We start from the raw sequence: 24,708 nt of genomic DNA on the forward strand, positions 1-24,708 counted from the left end.
ATCTAAAAGAAATAGAATAAATAAGCCAATTATGCTAATTTTAATAGAGAAAAACCCCAAAGGAATGAAAACCAAGGACTGGGATGTATCTGAAAGAGAGCACTTGCTCTCATAGAGGACGGGGTTTGGTTCCAGGCACCCACATGGTGGCTCAGCCACCAGTAACTCTAGTTTTAGGGGATCCAAAGTCCTAAGTATACACAGACATCACAGACATACACACAGGCAAACTCCTCATACACATAAGATAAATTGAGAGAGAGAGAGAATTTTCCAAGTATGAACAAGGGTCTGAGCTCAACTCCTAGAACTGAAAATAAACAAAATAATAAAACAAAGAAAAGGGAGAAAGAACAAAGCTGAAGGACTTACTCTCTCCAACTTTCCTGTCTGTCTTGACAAATAAGAAAAAGGGTCTTACTACACACTATGCTAACGCTCTACCCGTGAGCTAGAACTTAGCCCAGCCCTCCCAAAGTTAAGCTTGCTCTAAAGCTACGGTAGCCACGTGAAGATAGTACTGCATAAGGGAAAATCAATACAACACAATTGAGTACAGAAATAAAACTGCACACTTATGGCCATTAATTTTTGACAGCAGCGCCAAGACCATGGGTTGGGGGTGGGGGTCTTTTCGGCAAATGGTACTAGAACAACGGGCTATCCAAACTCAAAGGACTCAGATTAGATTGGATCCCTTTCCTATACCATAAACAAAAATTGATTCAAAATGGATCACAGAGCTAACTGTGACAGTTAAAACTGAGAAAACACTTTGAAGAAAACAAAGTGTCAGATTAGGCGATGGTTTCCTGGATGTAATACCAAAGGAACTAGCAACAATGGGTAGACAGATTGAACTTCATCAGAATTAAATCTGTTTTGTGTTGTAGGCATCACCATCAAGAAAGAAAAAAAGAAATGTAAATCAAAACCACGCCTACTTTACACCCACTAGAATGGCAATTATAAACAATAACAAAACAAATCCAGAAAATGACAAGTATTGGTGACTGATGTGGAAAAATTAGAGCCCTTGTACCCTGCTGGTGGCGATGTCAAACAGCACAGCTGCTATGGAAACTGTATGGCAGGTCTTCAAAAACTAAAAACCAGATCCAACAATTCCAATTTGGGGTCCAAACTCCAAAGAACAGAAAGCAAGGACTTGAACAGATTGTGTGCCAATGCTCACAGCAGCGATGCCCACAATAGGAAATGTGGAAGCCATCCAAATGGCCACCAATACACTAAGACTAGCAAAACATGTAACTGGCATAAAATGAAATATTATTTATCATTAAAAAGATATTCTAACCTATGCTACAACATGGATGAACCTTGAAGACATTGGTCAGAAAAGAAAAAATGATTCATGATCCCACTCACATGAGGAACCTACCCCAAGCAGTCATGGTAACAGAGACTGACTGTAATGGCAATTGAGGAATTGGTCTACTGGTGTAAAGCTCAATTTGGGGAGATGAAAAAAGTAAGAATGGCTGACTGCACAGCACTGTGAATATGCTTAGCACTACTCCAATGTTTTAAAATATAAATTTTCATGTTATCTATATTTAAACACAATTAAAAGACAATTCAAAGAATGGAAAAATATTGTCAAGCCAAAAACTTGATAAGCACTCATAAAATATAAAGCATGTTGTGTCCAGAATATGTAAAGAGCTCTTACAACTCAATAAGAGACAAATAATTCAATTAAATTTGAGCAAAAGATCTGAATAAATATTTTTTAAAAAAGAAACACAAACAGCCGGTTAGCACATAAAAGGAGGCTCAATATTTAAAGAGGGAATTAAAGCCAAAGCCACAAGGAGACACCACTGCTTTGTGTACCGTAAAAAAAACTGTTGAAAGAATGTGGACAAATCAGGGTTGGAGAGATGGCCCAAACTGCTAGCTATATAAGCATGAAGACTTGAGTTCAATCACTCACATTCCAGGGGAAAGCTGGGTGTGGCAGCTAGTGCCTGTAATCCCAGCACAGGGGGGATGGAGACAGGAGGAATCCTAGTGCTGGCTGGCCAAGCTGAGCTCAAGGATGGGCTATCTCAAAAAACAAGGGAGGGTTGGAGGGATGACTCAGGGGTTGAAAGCATTTGTTGCTCTTCTGAGGACGCAGGTTCAGTTCCCAGCACCCAGATTAGAAAGCCTGAGGACCTGGGTTTGATACACAGGACCCACATGGTCCAACTTCCATGTGCACACACACACATGCACATGTACACACAAACATGCACACTCAATGAATGCAGTTTTAAAAAAATACACTAAGTAAAAAAAAGCTAGCCACAGCTGGGTGGTGACACGTGCCTTTAATCCCAGTACTTGGGAAGCAACGGTAGGTGGATCTCTGTGAGATCAAGGCCAGCCTGATCTACACAGAGTTCCAGGACAGCCTCCAAAGCTACAGAGAAACCCTGTCTCGAAAAACAAACAAACAAACAAACAAACAAAGCCAGTCACAGAAGACCATGCATTTGTTACCTGGTTCTCTGACTCTTTTGCTATAGAGCACTTGAATAGTGGGAATGGCCGGAAGATGCGGAGAGTGAGCAGTCAAAGGGCGGGATGTGTTTCTTTGGGAGGTATTGAAAATACTCCAGGTTCACTGAAGTCATGGTCTCCAACTGTGAGTTATGGATTACGTGGGTCATTAGAAGCTATTATGAGAAAGAAGAGGAAGAAGTGTGGTGACACACACTGAAGCCTGTCTGGATGTCAGAGGGCAGAGCTTGCCACTAGATAACCATAGAGGTCTGGAGGTCTTACCGACTGGAAGTGGGGTAGCTAGGCGGAAATAGGATATAAGCAGGGAGAAACAGGAAATCATGCACTTGTCTGCTGAGACACGAAGGATATAAGGTGTGGTGGTGGCTTGCTCCTTCTCTGGGATCGCTCAGCATTTTCCTGTATATCTGACTCTGGGTTTTTATTACTTAGGCCAATTAAGAACTCCATTTACAAAGAAGAGGAGGAGGAGATGGTGATGGTGCTGAGAGAGGAAAGGAGACAAAACCAAGCCTCTCGTGATGCCTCCTGGCTCAGCAGCCAGCCTAGCAGGAAGAGGCTCAAACGGATGGGACGGTGCAGCATGGCATAGGTCAGAACAACATTTTACCTCCAATCACATGCATGTTAGAGAGGATGGACAATTCCCAGTGCTCACTACCAAGAGCTTTCTTCGTCTTACCTGTGCCCCTGCATGATCACGTTTTGTTTTGTTTTGTTTTGTTTTTTTGAGACAGGGTTTCTCTGTGTAGTCCTGGCTGTCCTGGAACTCACTCTGTAGACCAGGTTATCTCTAAACTCACAGAGATCTGCCTGTCCCTGCTTCCCAAGTGCTGGGATTAAAGGCATGTGCCACCACAGTCTGGCAATGCTGACATACTTTTTACCCAAACTTTAAACTCTGACATGCTTGTCTGCATGCAGCATGTGCAGGTAAATGCCCTAGGAAAAAGAGGATGCTGGACACCTGGAACTGAGTTACAGATGGTTGCAAGCGTCATATTGATGCTGGGAGTCAAACCCAGGTCCTTTGGCCACTGCAGTGAGTTCTTGTAACAGTTGAGCCAGCTCTCCAGCTCCCAAGCAAACCTAATTTTACTCAAACCTACTTTTCTTCAGTGCTGGGAATGGAACTCAGGACTTACACATCAGCCATGTACTCTATTACCAAACATTCTCACCCCAACAAATTTATTCAAACGAACAACAAAAAAACACTTTTATCATCATACTAAATGAGGAAAAGGTAAAAATCAGTGTTACTTACCATTAAGTAAGATCTTACAGTTTCAAAACAATATAGTGTGAAAATAAACTGTTGCCAGAGTATTGAAAAATGGAAATGAACAGGGTTCACAATGCTGTACAAGGATTAAGAAGTCAACTATAAGACAAAATCAACAGGACTTTAAGAACTTGGAAGAGAATAAAATCTTCACTATTTGTATTCTGTTACTGGATATCCCGTCCAGCCACCAACTGAAACCTAACTGGCTCTAAGGGCAGACCCTCCCACAGTGGTGAACTCTGGAGTTTGGAGGCCTCTGCCCTTTACTAGTTGTAACATTAGGCAAATTGCCCAGTCACAGTGGTTACGGCTGTTCCTTGGTTTGTACCCAGTACGACTGCAATGTGCTATTATTTCTGTGCTGGAGTACCACAGACACTCCTTGCCAAAGTGTACTTGCCAGAAAACAGGGCAGCCACTGAGCCTGTAGTAATAGCAAGAGCCCAGTAGGTGGCACCATTGCCCCTGATTTACAAAACAGATGGCACGTCCCTGCAGGTTTATCCTACTGCTCAGCTGTCTATAGTCAGAACCACCATAAACCAGGCAAGGATTTAGACTGGACACAGGGAGATAGGTTCAGAGCTATGACCTTTCATTACCATTATTGAGACTGGGGTTTAAAAATAAATGATGGCAAACACAGACTGTGTAAATAAGAATGATGGAATAGTATTCTGTTCAGGCTTAATGAATTTAGGAAGCAATGAAGAGACCCCCCCTCAAAGTAAAGAGCCTCAGCCCAGGTTTCGGCTCTAGGGTCAACACACTCCACCTGAGCACGTGTGTGTGTGTGTGTGTGTGTGTGTGTGTGTGTGTGTGTGTGTGTGTGTGTGGTCAAGACTGGAAAAGGAATGCTGAATTCAGAGTTACTGAGCAGAAAGGCTAACTTTGCAATGAATGTTTAGAACAAGACACACTAGCGGAACCTTCCAGGGAAGGCAGGGTCTGCAGTGGCCAAGAACGGTCTTTCTTAACAATGAAAGAGCCTTGGTCACAGTTTTCAAGCTACAGACAAAGCCACAAAGGGCTCATTCTGAGTCCAGCCTGGTCTTTCTGCCCTGGCCGCTTGGCCCTATTCTGTGCAAAGCCCCACAGGTCTCAGCACTGGGCCTCAGAGCCTGCCCCAGGAAGCCCTGGCCTTCAGAGGGGTTTTCAAATGCTAATAGAGCCTTGGTCAGAGGCCCAGCTGTCCAGCCAGGGTTAGAGGGGCTCAATCCCTTTCTGGTTCTCTAAGTCTCCTTACTGAGAGAAACTGGAAACCCCTGGAGATCTGTAAAAGGCCATGCCTAGTGGGGGCTGGGGAGGGGCTTTCCATTGCTTCCTTCCTGTGAGCCCTGAGGATACCCGAAAGACCACCACAGATCAGCCCTCCTGAATGCTGTGTCAGGAATCCATGCAGTACATTCCTCAGTAACAACTTCTTAAGGCCAAACCTCTTAAAACTGTGTGTGTTTGTATGTGCATATATGTTTGTGTCTGTGTATGATTTCTGCATTGTGTGTGCTTGTGTATGCTTGCAAACCTAGTACTGAATGGGTGTGAAAACTCTCATGGGTGCTTCAAATTGACCCTCACCCCATCCTTACCTCCCCAGAGTTCAGATTTAGTCACAGTGGTCTGAAGCCTAACTGGCCTGGATATAATAAATTAGCAAAATATAAAGAAATGGGTTGCAGGGAAGGGTATTGTTTGAAAAATAATTAGCCCTGCCTTTGAAACACTGAAAAAAATGAATACATTCTCCAAGGGTTCATAATTCATCCCAACCCTGGAGCATGATGGGTGGGCTGCGTGTGTTCTATGTAAAAGCTGCACAGAAAAAGCAAAGCCCTGCCCCCCCAGAAGTAAGGTGCTCACAGTGCCAAGAGGAAGACTGTTCTTTCTGAGGGTTGTGTGGACAAAGCAAATGCTCCTTTCTCTAAGTACTGTTCTGAGACCCAAGGGTGACCATGAGCTTCCAGGGACAGTAACAAAGCAAGGAACAGTAGAGGGGCCACCGAGCCTGATGAACCTACATAGTAGAGACAAAAGCAACTCCCCCAAGTTTTCATCTGACCTCCATGTGTGCTGTGTAGGTCACACTGCTCAACATCACCACACACACTTTCACACACCACACCACACATATAGACACACACTCACACCATACACTCACACACCACATGTACACTCACACCACACATATAGACACTCACACCATACACTCACACACCACATGTGTGCTGTGCAGGTCACACTGCTCAACATCACCCCACACACTTTCACACACTCACACCATGCACACACCACATATACACTCACACCACACACACATGTTGCAGGATATTTGTTTACACTGTGTGAAGATGTGTCACTGATTGGTTTAATAAAAAGCTGAATGGCCAATAGCTAGGCAGGACAGGTTAGGCGGGATTTCTGGGCAGAGAATGGAACTCAGGATGAATCTAGGTGCTCAGATTTTACCAGCAAGACATAGGAGGAGTCAGACATACAGAATGGAGAAGAGGTAAGGAGCCACATGGCAAAATGAATAGAATAGAAATGGGTTACTTTAAGTCCTAAGCTAGTCGGAAACAAGCCTAAGCTAAAGCAAGCTTTCATAATCAATAAGTCTCCATGTCATTATTTAGGGGCTGGCCATCCAAAGGAAGTCTAACAAGAAAGTCCAACTATACACACACACACACACACACACACACACACACACACACACACACACACGAGAAGAAAAGAAAGCAGCTGAATTGTGCCAAGCATCAAGTCTGCAGGCGCTTCACAGGGGAAGAAAATGGGAGGAGGCTCACAACAGACTGAAGACTCAAGCCTGGTGATCTTGAAGTCAAGCTGCTCATGGTACAGCAGCATAGTCTCCCAAGAAAGGGTCTCAGCATTTTCTCTTGTTTGTTCCTGCAGTGCTGTGCTAGGAACCAAACCCGCAGCCTTGGATGCACGGGGCAAGCCTGTGCCAGAGTTGCATTCCCAGCTCACCCAAACCACAGTGGCCTCATGTCCTCTAAAGACTCGGTGCAGACAGGCAGTTAGGACGCCCTCTATCTGCGAAAGAACCAGAGTGAGACCAAAGCACAAGGAGCAGATCTGGAGGCTGCCAGCTCTCTCCTTCCACCCCAAGGTGCTTCTGTGGCCACTGGGGACACTTGATGGAGCTGGATCCAGAGATGGTCTCCTTTGAAGCTGGAAGAGAGCTCCCACATGAGCGGCAGCCCACTAGGGCACACATACAGGTTGGGACAAGCATCACGACTCCCCAGAGGTTGCTGAATTAACCAGGCTTGGGGGAATAAGTAAAGCTCAAAGCCAACCCTCTCGGCTCTGCCTGACTGGGTACCCTGAGTGTCCCCACTGCATCCCTCCATCAGCCCATCCCGATTTTGAAGACGTAGGCAGGGGCATTTGCCCTACTCTAAGCTACGGTAGGAGAGAAATGGAATGCACCTATCTGGTCTTCTGCCAGAAATAAAGCACGCAAAGCTTTAGGAGGCCAGACTGTCTGTGCAGCGCTTCCCACACCCATGCAATGCTCACCTTGCCTGGGGAAGGGGCTGGCCCAGCACTAACCCTGAGGGTACTACATGTAGCCCAGCGTCCTCAGACCTCTCCTCCAGTCTTCACCTCCAACTGTAGCACTCGCCCGTCAAAGAGACAGCAGACTCTTCCCTTTTCGCTGAGGGAAATCAGCCTACCCTTCCCTCCAGGGGATCAAATGCAGCTATGAGCGAATGCTTCAACAGGAGCCTGCACACCTCTGCCCATCCCCAAGCTACAGTCAAGGGCTCTGTCGTGCAGCAAGGCTCACATCAGAAACCAAGACAGCAGCACACTCTAATGATGCACACACATTACACAGGAGCAAAAACAAAGTGTGTTCTGGGTAATCAATTCTCCCTTCTAACCCCGACGTGGCACTCGGGAGCTTTGAAGCTTCGCTTGTGCAAACCTGGCCCCGCCTTTCCACACACGTGCACACAGCAGCTCTCGTCCCAGACCCACTACCAGAGAAGGGCTAGGGTAGAGCCATTCTTCAAGAATAAAAACATTGCTGGGCGGTGGTAGTGCACACCTTTGATCCCAGCACTTGAGAGGCAGAGACAAGCAGATCTCTGTGAGTTCCAGGTCAGCCTGATCTACAGAGCTACTTCTAAGACATCTAGGGCTGTTACACAGAGAAACCCTGTCTCAGAAAAACAAACAAACAAAAAGCAAGATACAAGGTATTCCTTTTAGGTTTTGCCTAAGAGCTGGAAAAGATTAGATATCTAACCAAGGAAGATACAAAGTCAAGTTGGGTGTTGGTGGGGCACGCCTTTAATCCCAGCACTTGGGAGGCAGAGGCAGGTGGATCTCTGTGAGTTTGGGGCTAGCCTGTCTACAGAGCGAGTTCCAGGACAGCCTCCAAAACAATACAGAGAATCCCCCCAAAAAAGATACAAAGTCATTTACATAGGAATTTTTTCAAACACCTTTAACTCGGTTGGTCAGGACATGGTGGTGCACACCTTTAGTCAAGGCACTTGAAAGGCAGTGGCAGGTGGATCTGAGTTCGAGGCCAGCCTGGTCAAGGTTACACAGTAAAGACCCTGTCTCAAAAAACCAAACCAAACCAAACCAAAACTCTCTCCAGGTTCCTTTCCTTTCTCTTACTCAAAGCCACATTTAGAGAGAGAATTGGCTACATAGAAAATCCCTTTCATAGTCAAGGAAGCTAAGTACACTGAAATTATGGATCACAGGTCAAGCCTGCGCCCAAAGTAAGTCTCCAGGGCTAGCAGAGAGACTGTGGGTTCCTAGCCTCCCTGGGCCAGGCAGGACACCTCAATCTCTCCACTGCTGAAAGAGCCCACAGGTTCCCCTAGCCATAGCCCACGGCTATTCCTAGTAAAACCCCACTGATTCCATTCACTAGATGTTTTGCCTGCCCATGAGAGATGGCTCAGTGGTTAAAAGCATTGGCTACTCTTCCAAAGTACCTGGGTTCAGTTCCCAGCACCCACATCTGGAGGTTCACATCTGCCTATAACTCTAGCTGTCGGATGATGCCTCTGGCCTCTGAGAGCACATGCCCTCATGTGCACCTACCCAGCCCCACTACATAATTAGAAATAAAATCTACAAAAAGGAAAAGGATAGAAAGAATGCTGGGCTATGCTAGGTGTGGGTACACATTTGTATCCCAGCACTCAGGAGGCTGAGCAGGAAGATCATGAGCTCAGGTACATCCTGGGCTACATAGAGAGCTTCAGGTCCATCCTGGGCTACACAGAGAGCTTCCTATCAGCTTTGGCTGCACAGAGACCCTGTGATAATAACGTAAGATAAAGAAAAACGTAGACAATCCAATGGCCTCTGAGCCAGTCACCTAAGTGGCCCCATCAGGCAAGTCCATACACAGCTTGCTGGACTCACAGGACACTGACCAGGCTTCACCAGGACAGTGTCTGAGATGCTGAATCTACTTACTGCCTCCTAAGGCCTACCCAAATTAGGAAATGTTTCCAGGCCCTGGTGAGTAGCTAGTAGTTTCCTAGTTAAATTCAATTGATGGGGGTGGAGGGGGTACGAAGGAAAAGGCAAACCCTTCGCCATATAGCAAGTCCGTAAACATTTTTAAGCGCCTGCTGTGGGTCAGAGCCCCACTCTGCCAGCCCTCCCTTCAAGTGGGAGTGCCTCCCGTGTCCTTGCCTCTGTAGCCATCCTTCACCCTCTGCACAGCTTGGGAGTGTGCCAGTCTGAGGGCACCCGGTCTGATCCTCTCGCATTTACTAGTATGCGTGCTATGCAGAAAGTGGCACCTAGGCGGGGCTGCTGGGTCAGAGAGGGCACATAAAGGTGTATGGGTAAAGTCCAGATCCCCGCTGTCTGTATGTGAAGATTCCTTCCACTCTCAGATACCGGGAAGAGGAAGGCTAAGCAATTCTCCGTGACCCGACTGTAGGAAGGGGTGGACAAGGTGGGAAGCATGGCTTGCTGAGGTCCAGTCTGCTTGCCCTTAAGTCTGCAGCACCAGAGAACTTTCTTAATATTGGGATGCAGCCAGCTTCGAAGTCCTGAGACTTGGCAGACTCCTGTGACTTCTGTGGATTTTAAAGGTGACACAGTGTCTCCTTGGTGCCTGGACTTCTGGCAGAGGGGAGTAGAGCAGCATCCTGGACAGCAACGCCAAGAATTGTGTGCTCCTGGGTATGGGCACCAAACTGCAAAGTGTGCGGGCCACATAACCTGGCAACCCACTTTGGGAATTTGTCCTCAGCTATGGGGTCATAGCTGCAAGTTGTATATACATGTTCCTTGCACACTATTTAAATTTAGGTGGGAGGGGTCTGCCATGCTTTCCATGCAAAGGGAACACTACACACTGGCTGTCACAAACATTGCTACTGAGCTGTATTTACTCAGCTCCAAAGACTTCAAGCTGGGCATTGTGGTACAGCTGTAATCCCAGCACTTGGGAGGCTGAGGAAGAGGGATTGCTATGAGTTTGAGGCCAGTCTGGGTTCCATAATGACTTTTAGGCCAGACTCAGCTACACAGCGATACTCTGTCTAAAAATAAAAACTATCAACAATTTCCAAGATGCCACTGCACGTAGAAAGTTTGACACCATATACAGTACCTAATAAAACTGTCCAGTTAGCTTCTGTACAAAGACATGATCAGAGGACGACAACTAAATCAGGGCTGAGTGCTAGATGACATTTTCTTTTCATTTTCAGCTAAATAGTAACCTACAGTCACACAGGCTATCAGAAGATTCCAAGCACAGATGCACAGCAACAACAAAACCTCTTCTGTGATCCCACTGCTCAGGGCCCACTTTTTTTTAAACACTAACTGATTTATTTGTGCATGCATGAGAGAGAGAGAGAGAGAGAGAGAGAGAGAGAGAGAGAGAGAGAGAGAGAGAGAGAGAGAGAGAGAGAGAGAGAGAGAGAGAGAGAGAGAGAGAGGGAGAGGGAGGGAGAGAGCAGTGAGAGGACAGCTGAAGGAGCTGGCTCTCTCTTCATGGGTCCTGAGCACCTAACTCAGGTTTGGGGTCAGTACTTTTCCCATCCCGCCGCTGCAGTTCCCTATGAGGGTAAATCATCAAATTCCTTTCTGGGCTGGGATGGAGTTCAGACTTTGATATCATATTTTATTTCTTTTTTGGGGGTGGGTGGGCGGGAGGTTTTGAAACAGGGTTGCTCTGTGTAGCCCTAACTCTCCTGGAATTCACATTCTACCCATTGTTCTATGACTTGCTTTTTTCACGTTGTATCATCTGGATATTTTAGCAGTAGCAGAAAGAATGAACAGGTCATGTTTGGGAAGTTAAAGTGCCCCAGCTAAGACAGACATTAACAAGAGTGTGATCTGAGGGAAAGGACAAAGGCCTCAGAGTTCTCAGGATGGGAGGACCCAGATGCGGCCAGGTGGAAGCTGACAGCATCCTGTTCTCCTAAAGCATCAAATTCAAACAAGGTGTGTCTGGAGATACATGGGCCCAGTGTTCAGAAGAGAGCAGCACCCTGGGAATGTGCTGTCATTGGACTCCTGTCGCCAGGCAGAAACCCACCCACCTCCACCCCACGTCCACCTGGTCTCACGGTGTTGCTTAGCCTGGCTTTGGATCCCTGGGCTCAAGTGATCCTACCCTCTTGGCTGCAGGAGTATCTGGGACAGCATGTGTGTCACCATCTCTCAGTGACTTCCTTTCTTCCTCTCTGGTTCGAGCTTCCCGGAAGGGCTCTGTGATGAGTCCGAAACACTACTGGAACCTCCTCAGAACTCTGCAGGGTCAGGCTCGTCCCTGCTCCTGGCTCTGGCCCCTAAGGCAAGAGGCCAGGCTTGACTGAACGTGGGATTCACTTTCAGGGATCCCAGGCAGGGCTGTGACTGGCTCAGAGGTGCCAATCCGTTTCTTACTGGGAGCTGGAAGAAAGGGATCCAGCTAGCAGCTGTCCCTTTTGTGTGTGGTGTGTGTGTGTGTGTGTGTGTGTGTGTGTGTGTGTGTTGATGTTGTTTGTGTTTTCTAATAACAAACCCACATCTCTGTAGAAAATTTCAATATGGCAGGTGCAATGACCGCTAGCCCCACCCAGCACTTATCAGTGCCTCCATGACTACCTCTTTCAGTCATCCACAGGTTCATGATGACCACATACCATTAGCAGAACTGGAACCCACCGACACACAGTACTGTGTTTTCATTTCTTTTTTCTTTTTTTTTTTTATTATGGATACAACATGTATACCTGCATGCCAGAAGAGGGCACCAGATCCCACTATAGATGGTTGTGAGCCACCACATGGTTGCTGGGAATTGAACTCAGGACCTCTGGAAGTCAATGCTCTTAACCTCTGAGCCATCTCTCCAGCCCCATTTCTTTTTTCTTTTAAGAGCGCTTGCAAGCTGTGTGTGTGGTAACACACACCTGTAATCCTAGTGCTCAGGAGGTGGAGGCAGGGGGATCAAGAGCTCAAAATCATCTTAGACTACACAATGAGTTTGAGGCCAGTCTGGGCTATAGGACACCGTGTCTTAAGAAACCCAAATAAGCAATAACCAAAACAAATCCCCACAAACACTATTATTTGCTTCTGTTTGTGCTGCCAGGCAGAGCACCAGGAGTTGCCCATATCTAAAACTGCTTTTCTCAGATGAAGTAATCATGTTGTGGGGAAGTACAGTTTTGACCTAAGGTGCTGTTCATGTCACCTGGTTGAACTGGGATTTGAACCCAGGAAGTCTGCCACTTGGGGCCCTGCAACATTGTTTCAGTCTTCACTAAACCTATGGTCATGATCATCAAAGTCAACCAAACAAAAACAATTTTTTTTTTTTTTTTGGTTTTTCGAGACAGGGTTTCCCTGTATTGTCTTGGAGCCTGTCCTGGAACTCGCTCGGTAGACCAGGCTGGCCTTGAACTCACAGAGATCCGCCTGCCTCTACCTCCCAAGTGCTGGGATTAAAGGGATGCACCACCAACGCCCGGCAACAAAAACAAATTTAAACAAATCAGCCCATCACGAGTTGTCTGAAACCTGGCTGTAGTGCACCCCCCCCACTCCCCAGTCAAGCTTTCTTCTAGCCTGGGGCCTTCAGTGCCTCCTGCAGTGAGCATCCCTAAAATGCCAGTAACAAACAAAGGAGTTTGTTTCAAAGTTAAGCAATTAAGAGACCCAGCCTAAGGGCAAACTATCCCAGTTTAAGGTCTGCTTTAGCTTCTTTGTGCTAAAACTCCAAGAGGTTCTTCAGGTCTGCAAGTAGGTTAGAGACCCAAAATTTGCCCCAGTCTGCAGCAGCTCAGCCTCCCTGCCTCCCGGCCTCCCTCCCTCCCACCCCAGGGAACCCTGGTCTTGGCTGGGATGGCAGCCACCTCTGCACTTGGGTATTGTTATCAGAGGTGGAACACATTTTCCAAGGGAAAAGTTAGGCTTTTCAGAGTGACCAGACACTAGGTATCTGTGGATTTCACAGGCCATGTACTGTTTGTTTTGCTTTTCTGACGTTTGAAGACTGAACCCAGGATCTCACACTTGTGAAACAAGTGCTCTACCACTGAGCTACACCCTACCCTCACCACTTAATTCTGCTGTCATGGCACAAGCAGCTCTCCAGGGCAGCCTCCTGTACACAGCAGGTGGCCTGCAGAATTTGGCCTGTGGGCAGCACTTACCATCCCTGCTCTGTCTTTCCTAAAAATGCTTAGATTTATTAGTTCAGGCTAAACCACTTAGACTTTGGAGCACACGCTCATTTTTGGGGACTGACCTGTTTTCCTTCTGTGGATAGGAATGCAATCTTTCAACTATTAATCTAAAATCCTGGGAAATGCAGAGAAAGTGTTTTGACTTTCAGTTGGTCAGTATTACTAACAGATGAAAGGAGAAATATTTTACAGATCCATAGCAACCAGAAGAGAGGATAAATCAGCCAAAGGGAAAGAAAATGTCAGGAAAATAAAAAAAACTAAGAGGAAGAAAAATGATGCTAATATAAGATGGCAGCCCCATTTGGCTTTGGTTAGCTGACTGGGGCGACGAGGGCAGCTTATCCAAATCAGGAAGCAGAGGGCTCCAGCTCTCCTTGATGAGAGCATCTCCTTTCATACTTCACTTGAGGCCTAGACAGTAACAGCACACAACATGTGGGACGCTAGGGAGAAGCAAGTCGGGAGATCTGCAGCAGGGCAATATCCTCCTGGATGGGACTCGAGTTCCCCTGGGGAGGGGAAGCAGAGATTCCCCTGGGGAGGGTGCTGGAATAATAACCTTGTGGTGTGCTGCTGAACACAGGTGTGATGAGAACCACAAGACCTAGAGAGAGGAGGCTGAGAGTCTCAGTGGTTAGAGTTTGGGAATGGCAGAGCAAGAAATCAGCAGGTGATGGCTGCCCTGGCTTGAGCCCTGATGAGTCTCCCACCTTCGGGGAAGAACCATTCTCAAAATGCACGGAGGGGTCAGAAGACTTGCTCATGGTTAAGAGTGCTTGTTGTGCTTCCATAGAACCCAGGGGGTTTCCAGCACCCATATGACAGCTCACATATGCAACTCCAGTCCGAGGATCTCACAGCTTCTGGCCTCCTAGGGTACTCAGCATGCACGAGATGCACTTACAAATGTTAACAAGATACTCACACTCAGAAAATAATTTTTTAAAAATCAAAATGCAGGTACCTCAAACCCAAGTACATCTTACTAAAAGGAGCAAAATTTTCATTCTCCAGGCTCCTTCTTTGCCCTCTCTCTCCTTAAAAGGCATTTGTAGCTTTCCACTGCCCAGAATCAAATCCAGACTCAGCCCTGACTTGCCTCAAGGCCCAGCACTTTCCCATCTAGGCTGCACCTCCAGCCAGGCAGCCTGGGCCTCTCTTCTCCCCCTCAGCTGGCTGAAGAAGGTTCTTTCCCTCCTCCAGGGGCTCACACATGTTGTTTCCTCTGCCAAAAATGTCTCTCTTGCCTCCAGTCTGTCCTTTGCCGACCCTGTGATCTAAAGCGTGCACTGCTTCACTGTTTCTGGGGTTATCTACAGAATCTAGTTCTCATTTGCTCAGCCTCCAGTCACTGTCTCCATCTTGGGGCATATCCCTGTTTCTTTCACTTGGGCTTCCCCAGCGTCTTCCAAGCCCCCAGTGCACAGCAGGCAGGCACTAAAATAACAGTAATGCAAAAGGGGGACCACTCTCTCCCACCAGCTCCTCCCCCCTTTGGATCCCTGCAGGCTGAAGAAGCCACAGCATGTGAAGCAGGGCTCATTAGACATTCTTGGAGGTAATATCTGTTTGAGCTTTAAAATCAACAACTACTTATTTTAATTTTTCTGTTTTCTCAAGACAAGGTTTCTCTGTGTAGCCCTGGCTGTCCTTGAACTCAGATATCCACCTGCCTTTGCCTCCCTCGTGCTAGAATTAAAGGCATGTGCTATCGCTGCCCAGCAAACAACTATTTTGTTTATGTGTTTGCTTTTGCTTTTTAGATAGGGTCTCATGTAGCCCAGTCTGGCTTTGAACTCACTATATAATGAAGGATGATCTCAAATGTCTGAGTCTTCTGCCTCTACCTCCAAAGTGCTGGGATTACAGGTGTGTGCCACCATGTCCTGGCTATTACAATTTCTTTTATAAATAGGGAGGAAAAAATGTTTTTAAAAGCCAACTCTGTGGTGTCAGTATGTCAGTACCACAGACAGTTCAATTGGTCCCTTGCCCCAGTCTGACAGCACAGGAAAAGGTCCCTGCTGGAACTGGCATTGTCTTCCTATTTGAGTCTCAGCTGTCATGAGCTTGCACTAAGCAGCAGCAGGCAAAGGTGCTTGAACTTCCACTGGTTAATTACAAGGCTGGGGACCATGCTCTCTCGAACACTTGAGTGAAACAGGCCTGGGATTTCTGGTTACCACCCACCAATGGCTGAACTGAGGGCCGATGCCCTCCCCTGTGGAACTCTAAAGCACAGCTCAGGAACCGAGTCCTGCTGAGCAGTATGGGTGGGGGCTGCCTCCTCCTCATTAAACCCAGAGGGCAGGGCAGGAAGAGCTGTCACCAGCCATTTGAGAAGAAAGAAAAGCTGATCAAGAAGCTAGAAGTGAATGGGAAGGAAACGGGCTGCAAACTAGGGAAGACAGACGTTTAACTGTCTATTCACGAGTACTGGTATGCTTACCATGGTGGCGCACGCCTTTAATCCCAGCACTCGGGAGGCAGAGGCAGGCGGATCTCTGTGAGTTCGAGGCCAGCCTGGTCTACAGAGTGAGTTCCAGGACAGCCTCCAAAACAATACAGAGAAACCCTGTCTCAAAAAACCAAAACAAACAAACAAAAAAACTTTCTAAACATTCCAAAGGACTCTACCAGAGGCTAGATTTGGTTCTAAATCTACAGGAGCAGCTGAAATGACAGCTGCCCTGTCCTATGACTGGAACATTCTCTCCTTCCTTGTGATACTTTTTGCACTGTCCCAGGTTCCTTTGACCCCAGGATGGGAATGGAGCTTTTTGGATAAGAGTGATAGGCAATGTTCTGTCCATCTGCCTATTTCTTTCTGCCTTATTCTCTGTGTTGCTATAGCAAAATACCTGAGGCTGGATAACCTATAATGCACAGAGGTTCATTAGGCTCATGAGTCTGACAGCTGGAGGTTCCAAACTGCATGGTGTTCTATTTGGTGAGGGTTTCCAAGTTTTGTCACAAGTCTTTGATGCTCTTGAAAATGAATGTCCCCCCTGGCATCTGTGTTTAAATACTTAGTCCCCAGCTGGTAGTAGCTCGATGCTAGGAACAGACCTCTAAGGTTAAGGCAGCCTCTGAGTCTAGCCTACAGTTGTGGCTTCAGAACAAGACGTCACGTGTTCCTGTTCCGTCCTCCTGGCCACTTAAACCCCAGTGAGACCGTAAGCGGAAACAGATCATTCCTCTCTCAAGTTGCTTCTGTCAAGTGTTTTGTCACAGAAACAAGAAAAGTAACAGATACAATGGTGAAGAAGCAGAAAGGGAACTGGGCATGAGCAGGAGACCAATGTGCAGCCAGCCTTGCTTTGTAACAGCTTCTCCCCTGCCCAACAATGGCACAGAGGGTTCCAGTCTCTCCATGCTGCTACAATACAGACCCATTTTCAAAAGAAAAAGAAACTGATCATACTGTTTGTGAATCTGAGGTGTAATTAACAATGACCACTGTCTCTGGACTAGGAGTTGGTTTAAAAAGACAGGTCAAGTGCTGAGGAAGGCAGAGCAGAAGCCAGAGAGCAGATCCTCCGCCATGTTGTTGAATGGACGCCAAGCCTGGCAGGATTGGCTCCTCTTCCAGGTGACTCTGTACAAGGTGCCTCACCAGGCGCTCTAGTCAAGAGTGCTCCCTCACTTGTCAGGACATCCCATAAGACGCAAGGAGACAGAACAATAGGTGTCAGCTCCAACTACACCTCTTCTAACAACTGATTTCCCACAACACGACTACTGAGCTAAGAGATGTCTCTGCTGATCTATGAACAACTGATTCTGCCAGTCAGAGCCACGCCTACTTTCTCTGCCAATAGTTACCTTTTGGTTTAAGAGATCTCCTTGCCACTCTCGGCGGTTAGAAGTAAGGGTGAGGGGGACCTTATGTGTAGATCCTGGTGCTATACCTGGACCACTGCCACCAACAATGTGGTCAAATGACCCTAGCAGACCTGATCTGAATCCCTCCCCTGTACTGACACACAAGTGTTGAAAGAAAAAAATCTTCCACCTACTGGTCTGAAGACCAAGTACTTGGAGGTAGGATTAGTGTACTCATCATTTCTGGCTGATAAAGGCTATTCTGTAATACACACAGCACCACAGCCCAGCAGGGCACACAGATCAAACCACACCTGAAACCTTGCATGTCCCTGTTACCAGAGTCAAATAAAGTCAGGAAGGCTTAGCCATCTAGGGGCGATCCTTCCTTGGCCACTCTTGTTTCTGCTGCCATTTCTCTCTGGCTTAGCTTCCCACCTCACAGCAAATCTTCCAAAGGGTTGGCCAGAGACTGAGTTTAGGGCCCAACTAAGCTACTCCAGGCAAACTTCAGAGGCTGCCAACTGTGGTCTGATGGCCCATTGTGGACAACTGCTGCCTGCTACTTTACACCCACCAGAGTTCATTTCTCTTTCCTTTGCTTGCCACTGGCCTGGTACTAAAACTGCCTGGTATTTGGATCTGGAAGAGCAGGTCTCAACACTCATTTGACTATACTGCTCAGCATGTTCTCACATGCAGCTGGGTGGGGAAGAGAGGGTGGAGAGCTCTGTATGAAGTTAATGAGTTTAGAGTGGACAGCACAGAGAGGCAAGGCCCTCAGAGAGAATTCCAATGCCATTTACACATGTAGATGTGTTTATGTACATACCAAGCAAAGACTGCCCATGTTCTATATAATACAATCACGTGTAACCCGATAGAGTGTACCACACAGGGTTAGTGATGGCTACAAGCCACAAGGTAGGGTTCTATCAGCACCTGAGCATGTTCCCTTCAGAGAGCCTGGGCAGCCTAAACCCTATCTAAAGAGCAGTCAATCATACTATAGAGATTCTGCATCAAAGTTTACTATACAGCCCCACTAAACCATATTGACTAATGCATAGAGTAGAGCTTCCAAGGCAAGTACCAAATCAACTACATAAAATCAAGGAAGTCAAAGGTAATGGCACACATCTTTGATCCCAGCATCTGGGAAGCAGAGGCCGAGAAAGAAGCATAGGCAGAGGCAGGCAGATCTTGTGAGTTTGAGGCCAGCCTGGTCTACAGAGTTCCAGGACAGCCAGGGCTATATAGTATCTCAAAACAAACAAACAAACAAACAAACAAAAACAAAAGGAATCTCAGCAAAATCGGATCCAAGTTTGGTTTACAATGTGATATACAAATTAAGTAATTGTGTTTGTATCACTACTGCTGATTTTCTATATTAGGTCAAGATGAATCAAAAGTCCACTGTCTGTTGAGGCAGGCATATGCCAGAGGCACAGGCAAGACATTACCAAACAAACACACCACTAAAACCTGGCAAACCAGCTTGCTGATTCATAGTCTTTTTCTCTTTTGTTTATGTTTTGAGACAGGGTTTCTCTGTTTAGCCCTAGCTGTCCTGGAACTCGTTCTGTAGCCCAGGCTAGCCTCGAACTCACAGAGATCTGCCTGCCTCTCCCTCCTTGGTGCTGGGATTAAAGGTGTGCGCCCGCCACCACTGCCTGGTCCATACAGTCAGTCTAAGATCACAGGCTGGTAAGATCAAAAAGAAGCATGGTAGACAACAAAGGAAGAGGACAGAGTGCTGGAAAGTCAAGTGGGAAGAGCAGTGCGGAGACTCTTAGGTGACTCGGAGACTCTGGAGGACTAGCTTATGTCTGGACTTGAGTGTTGGCCATGGGGTCTGTTCGGTTAATTAAATTCATCACACTATACAGCCACACAATGCTTTATTTATTTATTTATTTATTTATTTATTTATTTATTTATTTATTTATTATGTGTATGGTATTCTGCTAGCAGGCCAGAAGAGGGCACCAGATCTCATTACAGATGGTCGTGAGCCACCAAGTGGTTGCTGGGAATTGAACTCAGGACCTTTGGAAGGGCAGTCAGTGCTCTTAACCTCTGAGCCATCTCTCTCCAGCCCCACATGTGCTTTGTACATAGACTTTTTCATGAATAAAAAGTTAGAAGAAAAGGGTGGATGTGGTGGCACACACTTGTGTGTGTGTGTGTGTGTGTGTGGACGGGGACAGACAGGCAGATCTCGGGTTTGCTGGCCGGGCAGTCTCTGTGAGGCACAAGCCAATGAGACGCTGATTCAAAAAATAAACTGGGGGCTGTAGAAACGGCTCAACAGTTACACTTACTTGCTATTCTTACATAGGACTCAGATTTGGTTTCTAGCACTGACACGGTGGCTTACAACAGCTTGTCACTTCAGTTCTAGGAAATCTGAAGGGACCAGGCACACATGTGGTTCACATACACACATGCAGACACACATACATATAAAATAAAAATAAGTCATCACATATGAATGACAGATAGTTTCTCTAACCTCCACTTACAGTGCACCCACACACATGCAGCTGCAGACAGACACTTTAAAAAATAAAAGATACATATTTACGGAGTTTTATGAATGCTTCTTTTTTAAACTTTGCTCCATTTCCCAAGAACTGCAGACAGAAGCCGGGCGTTGGTGGCGCACGCCTTTAATCCCAGCACTCGGGAGGCAGAGGCAAAGGCAGGCGGATCTCTGTGAGTTCGAGACCAGCCTGGACTAACAAGCGAGTTCCAGGACAGCCTCCAAAGCCACAGAGAAACCCTGTCTCAGGGAAAAAAAAAAAAAAAAAAAAAAAAGAACTGCAGACAGTCACCCTATTGAGAATCAGTGTTGTCTAACACTGAGTGAGTCTTCACAGCACAGGGTGGACATGTAAACCAGCAGCATTTATCCACATGGATGACTTTCAAATTTCTCATTGTACAGCCTGTGACACGGGTAGACCAGATGTCTGCAGAATTCCTGTCAACACAATACTGGGGTAAAGTGTATTTTATTCATTATTCAAATCCTGCCCTTACACCTGTGAGACCTGTGATCTTGAACATGTTACTAACCTTCTTGATGTTGTCTTCTGCAACTGTAAGGCTGATATGGCCCCGTGTTCCATCCCCAGTATGAAAAAGAAAAAAAAAGTTCTTAAACTGAGCTTAGTGGCCTAGCACTCAAGAAACTAATGCAGAAGAATGTCAAGTAGTCATCCTGGGTTACATAGAGAGATTTTTGTCTCTAAACACAAAATAAAACAAAACAAAAACCCAGAACCAGGTGCTACAGTTTGTATGGCAGAGGCTCACAAGGTACACTAATGACCCAGCTCAGTCCTCAGCATGGTTTAGGCTCAGCCTAAAATCAGGGACCATTGGCTTCTCATCACTTTCCTGTGTTTCAATAACTTTCTATTATTCTCTGTCAAGTTCCAAAAAAGAACTTAGAGTAGACTTGTTTAACTATTTATTTGGTTAGTTTTTTGGAGTTGTTTCATTTTGTTTTGAGGCAGAGTTTCACTATATAGCCCAATTTGGCCTTCAACTCAGGGTCTCCCTGCCTCTGTCTCCTCGGTGCCAGAATTAAAGGTGTGATCTATCATGACCCAATTTGTCCATTACTCAAATAGTACAATGGTATCATAGAAAATCTGGAAAATAGAAAGTTGGGTATTATACTTCAAGAGTGTGTTCACCCTGTTGTTCTGAAGTGCCTGTTCTGCGTGATCTAAGGAGAAGTTGTGAGAGGGAGGGCCACACAGGGAACTTGAGTTGCCAATACACACTTAGAAAGAGCCACAACGTTATATGAAAAAATCTCCAATCCTACAGGGAGGTTAGAAGGAGTAAATGAATATCCAGATACCCTGCCATCTCAATCACATTTCTCCCACATATCTTACTTTCTGCTGAATCATTTAGATTTTATCTATAAACATTTCAGCCTTTGTCTCTGAAGAACACAGACATTGTCTTAGATAGCCACAATACCACAACCACTCAAGGAACTTCACTATAGTGCAATCTAGTACCTAACATACAGTTCCCATTCACATTTTCCCAGCTGTCCTACTCACGACCCTTTTCTCCCAGGGCTGAGTCAAGGATCAAACACTGCATGTAAACCACCAAGTCTCCTTAAATTGGGTACAGTCCTAGCTGGGGTACAGGAATCCATGAAGCTGCACTGTAGAATGCCCCACAGTGTGGCCACAATTTGGCTGTATCTTACTTGGATCTAGGTTCAACCTTTTTGGAAAGTGCTACTCAGCTGTCTTCTCCTACTTGGCTTAGCATCATGTACAGAGACACAAAGAAACCCTTGGCTAGCAGGCTTTGGAACTTGGTCCTGGGCTAAGGAGACATCTGCTCGGACCTTCCTGTCAGGGTAGTCTCTCTTATATCTCTCTTATATCTCTCTTCCTCTCTCTCCTCTCTCTCTCTCTCTTATTTATTTTTGCTTTATGTGCATTAGTATTTTGCCTGCATGTTTATCTATACACCCATGAGTTCTCGAAGCCCATGGAGGCTAGAAAAGGGAGTTGGATCCCCCGGAACTTTGAGTTACAGGAGGTATGTGTGTGCTGGGAACTGGACTCAGGTCCTCTGGAAGAGCAGCCTCTCATCAATAAGTAAGTAATCTGTAGATTGATTTGTGCGACACCACTACCCAGCCAACTTTTTTTTTTAAACACTTTGTTCACTGAGAATGAAGGTGCATGCCACGGCACACATATAGAGGTCAGAGAACAGTTTGAGGGAGCTGGTTCTCTCCACCGTCTGGGCTCCAGGGATCAAACTCAGGCTTGGCAGCAAGCACTTTACCCCAGAGCCATCTTACCCACTCCCCAATCTTTTTTTTTAATTATACTTATTTGTGTATATACATGTGTGGGCACATGTGCCCTGGCATACATGTGGAGGTCAGAGGGCAACTTGAAGGAGTTGGTTCTCTCCTTCTATCACATGGGTCCCAGGAATCAAACTCAAGTGGTCAGGGTGGTAGCAAGCACCTTTACCTATTGAGCCATTTCCCCAGTCCCCCGACATCCTTTTAACCAGTTAAGAAGGATTCAGAGTTCAAGGACAGCTCGGGTTATGTATAAAGACTCTGTACCCCCTGCCTCCCAAAAAACGGCAAAATAAAATAGTCACTAGTAAGATTTATTCTGTATGTCAATGAGTTTCGCAAATTTGATTTGTATTATAATGTCAAAATCACTTCCCATTAGAAATTACTAGGTTTTTTTTTTTGTTTTTTTTTTTTTTGTTTTTCGAGACAGGGTTTCTCTGTATTGTTTTGGAGGCTGTCCTGGAACTCACTCTGTAGACCAGGCTGGCCTCGAACTCACAGAGATCCGCCTGCCTCTGCCTCCTGAGTGCTGGGATTAAAGGCGTGCACCACCAACGCCCGGCTTAATTACTAGTATTTTGTAACATTTATTTTACACTTCCCTTATCTATCTACCTAAGCAGGTACAAAATGAATACATTAACAAGCAGTGGAGTGCACCTCATCTGTAGAGCCCTCATTCCCATAGCAGATCAAATTCTACATCAAAGAAAAATCTATTTTCAAAGTTAGAACTGGTGGCTCAGGCCTGCAATAGGGCTAAAGTGTGAGTTCAAGGTTGGACAACTTTTTTTATTTTTGTCTTGTTTTGGAGACAGGTTTTCTCTGTGTAATAGTCCTGGTTGTCCTGGAACTCACTTTGTAGATCAGATTGGTCTTGAACTCACTGAAATCCACCAGTTTCTGACTCCCGAGTGCTGGGGTTAAAGGTGTATACCACCACCTCCCAGCTAGCTTGGACAACTTAATGAGACCCTGTCTCAAAATAAAAAAGAAAGTATGCTGGATATAGGTCAGTTTCTGAGCACTTGCCTTTATGTACAAGACCCCAGATTCAATCCCTATGTCATGCACTCTCCCCCTCCTCCCTCACCTAGGTGTAGGTGTGAACCTGTAATCCTGGCACTTGGAGGCTATGAAAAGTGGAGTTTCACACTGGTCAAGGCCATTATGTATAGTGAGGAAAGGATGGGGGGGGGAAGAAAGGGGGGGGGAAAGAGGCCACATACCAAATCTAAGATATAAAAATCTAGGTCACGCAAATACTTGGAACTCTCTGAACACTAGCCACAGAGAAATATTCCAGAGTTATGAAGCTTTCACAGGATGGAGGATGCTGGCAGAATGAGCTAAGAAAGTAAGAACAATATTCTCAGCACAAAGGCCTTACCCAAGATCCATTGCAGCAGTCCCTAGTGGGCACTAGGAGCAAAGGACAATCTCTTGGAAGGCATTTGAAAAATCTAACTCAGTTCTGATTTTAGCATCCCTCTATCCTGTGAGGGAAGGGAACCAGTTCTAGTCTGTTATTCTCCCAGGCTGAGCCAATATTAGCCTATGTGCTTGAGGCCTGGAAACACAGACAGCCTGGCCACTGGGAGCAGAGAACAGGCTAGACAGACAGCAACAAAGCCTTAGGGTATTGGGACACTGGCACAGTCTCTGCTAAGGTCCATAGTTTCCTACCCACAAAAAGATTCTGTAGATATCAAAATGCACCTGCAAGTTCCCAAAGCCCACCAGGCTGATGGCCACAAGACCAGCACACCAGCCAGCCTCTGGCCTATTACCTGACTGGAAGACATATCGAGCCAGGCCCTGCATCAGCTCCGCTGGCCATGTTGGTGGGGCAGACTCTCCAGTTTCTCTCTTCAGACGAAATGTCAACTCAAAGCCAAAACCGCTTGGTCCGTCTGTTCCTGTAAACCTGAAAGGAATCAAACATTTTCAATTTAACTATCATAGGACAAAGTCCTACCAAGTCTGTGAGTGGTGGGTTCCACAATACATCCTGGATTCAAAGGGAATGCCAGGATAAAGAAGTCTCCCAAAGCCTGCTTTACCCTCCAGTGAGCTGAGGGTGTACATGAATGAGGTCAGCCCAGGCAAACTCCTACACTGGTACTCTTGAGTTACAAGTTCCAGATTTTGTGGTTCTAGGACATTCCTTTTATATATTGAAGAAACGAAAATGTTCCTCACTTATTCAAACTGCTAATAAGTACCCACTCAATTGCTGAGGTTACATATGTCCTATGATCCGACAGTGTGGCTGTGTGCTCTGGGAAGACATGGCCTTCTTCCACACCCCCTCCAGAGACACCATTCCTAGCTGCAGACTGGCCTCCTGAGTTCTCACTGTAGACAGGTCCCAAGGCAGCCTGAAAATACTCTTCCTAAAGTCACCCACACATACTAGCAAGCTCCACCGTCTCTAACCCTCTGTGAGCATTCCTCAGTCACTGAACTCCAAAGGAGAACAGCGT

At 46.2% G+C, this 24,708-nt stretch overlaps 1 protein-coding gene across 4 annotated transcripts in view; it reads right to left on the reverse strand.

Moving 5' to 3' along the window:
• The window catches only part of Sufu (SUFU negative regulator of hedgehog signaling), a 92,572-nt gene that overhangs the window by 40,733 nt on the left and 27,131 nt on the right, over positions 1–24,708 (reverse strand). For all 4 annotated transcript variants that reach the window (XM_040743429.1, XM_040743428.1, XM_040743421.1 and 1 more), the window contains exon 3: positions 24,013–24,149. In XM_040743429.1, the coding sequence (XP_040599363.1) occupies positions 24,013–24,149 (137 nt within the window). The remainder of the gene's footprint in view (positions 1–24,012; positions 24,150–24,708) is intronic.

The sequence above is a fragment of the Mesocricetus auratus genome, unplaced genomic scaffold (genome assembly GCF_017639785.1).
Source record: "Mesocricetus auratus isolate SY011 unplaced genomic scaffold, BCM_Maur_2.0 Super-Scaffold_4256, whole genome shotgun sequence".
In the NCBI taxonomy this organism is placed as follows: domain Eukaryota; kingdom Metazoa; phylum Chordata; class Mammalia; order Rodentia; family Cricetidae; genus Mesocricetus; species Mesocricetus auratus.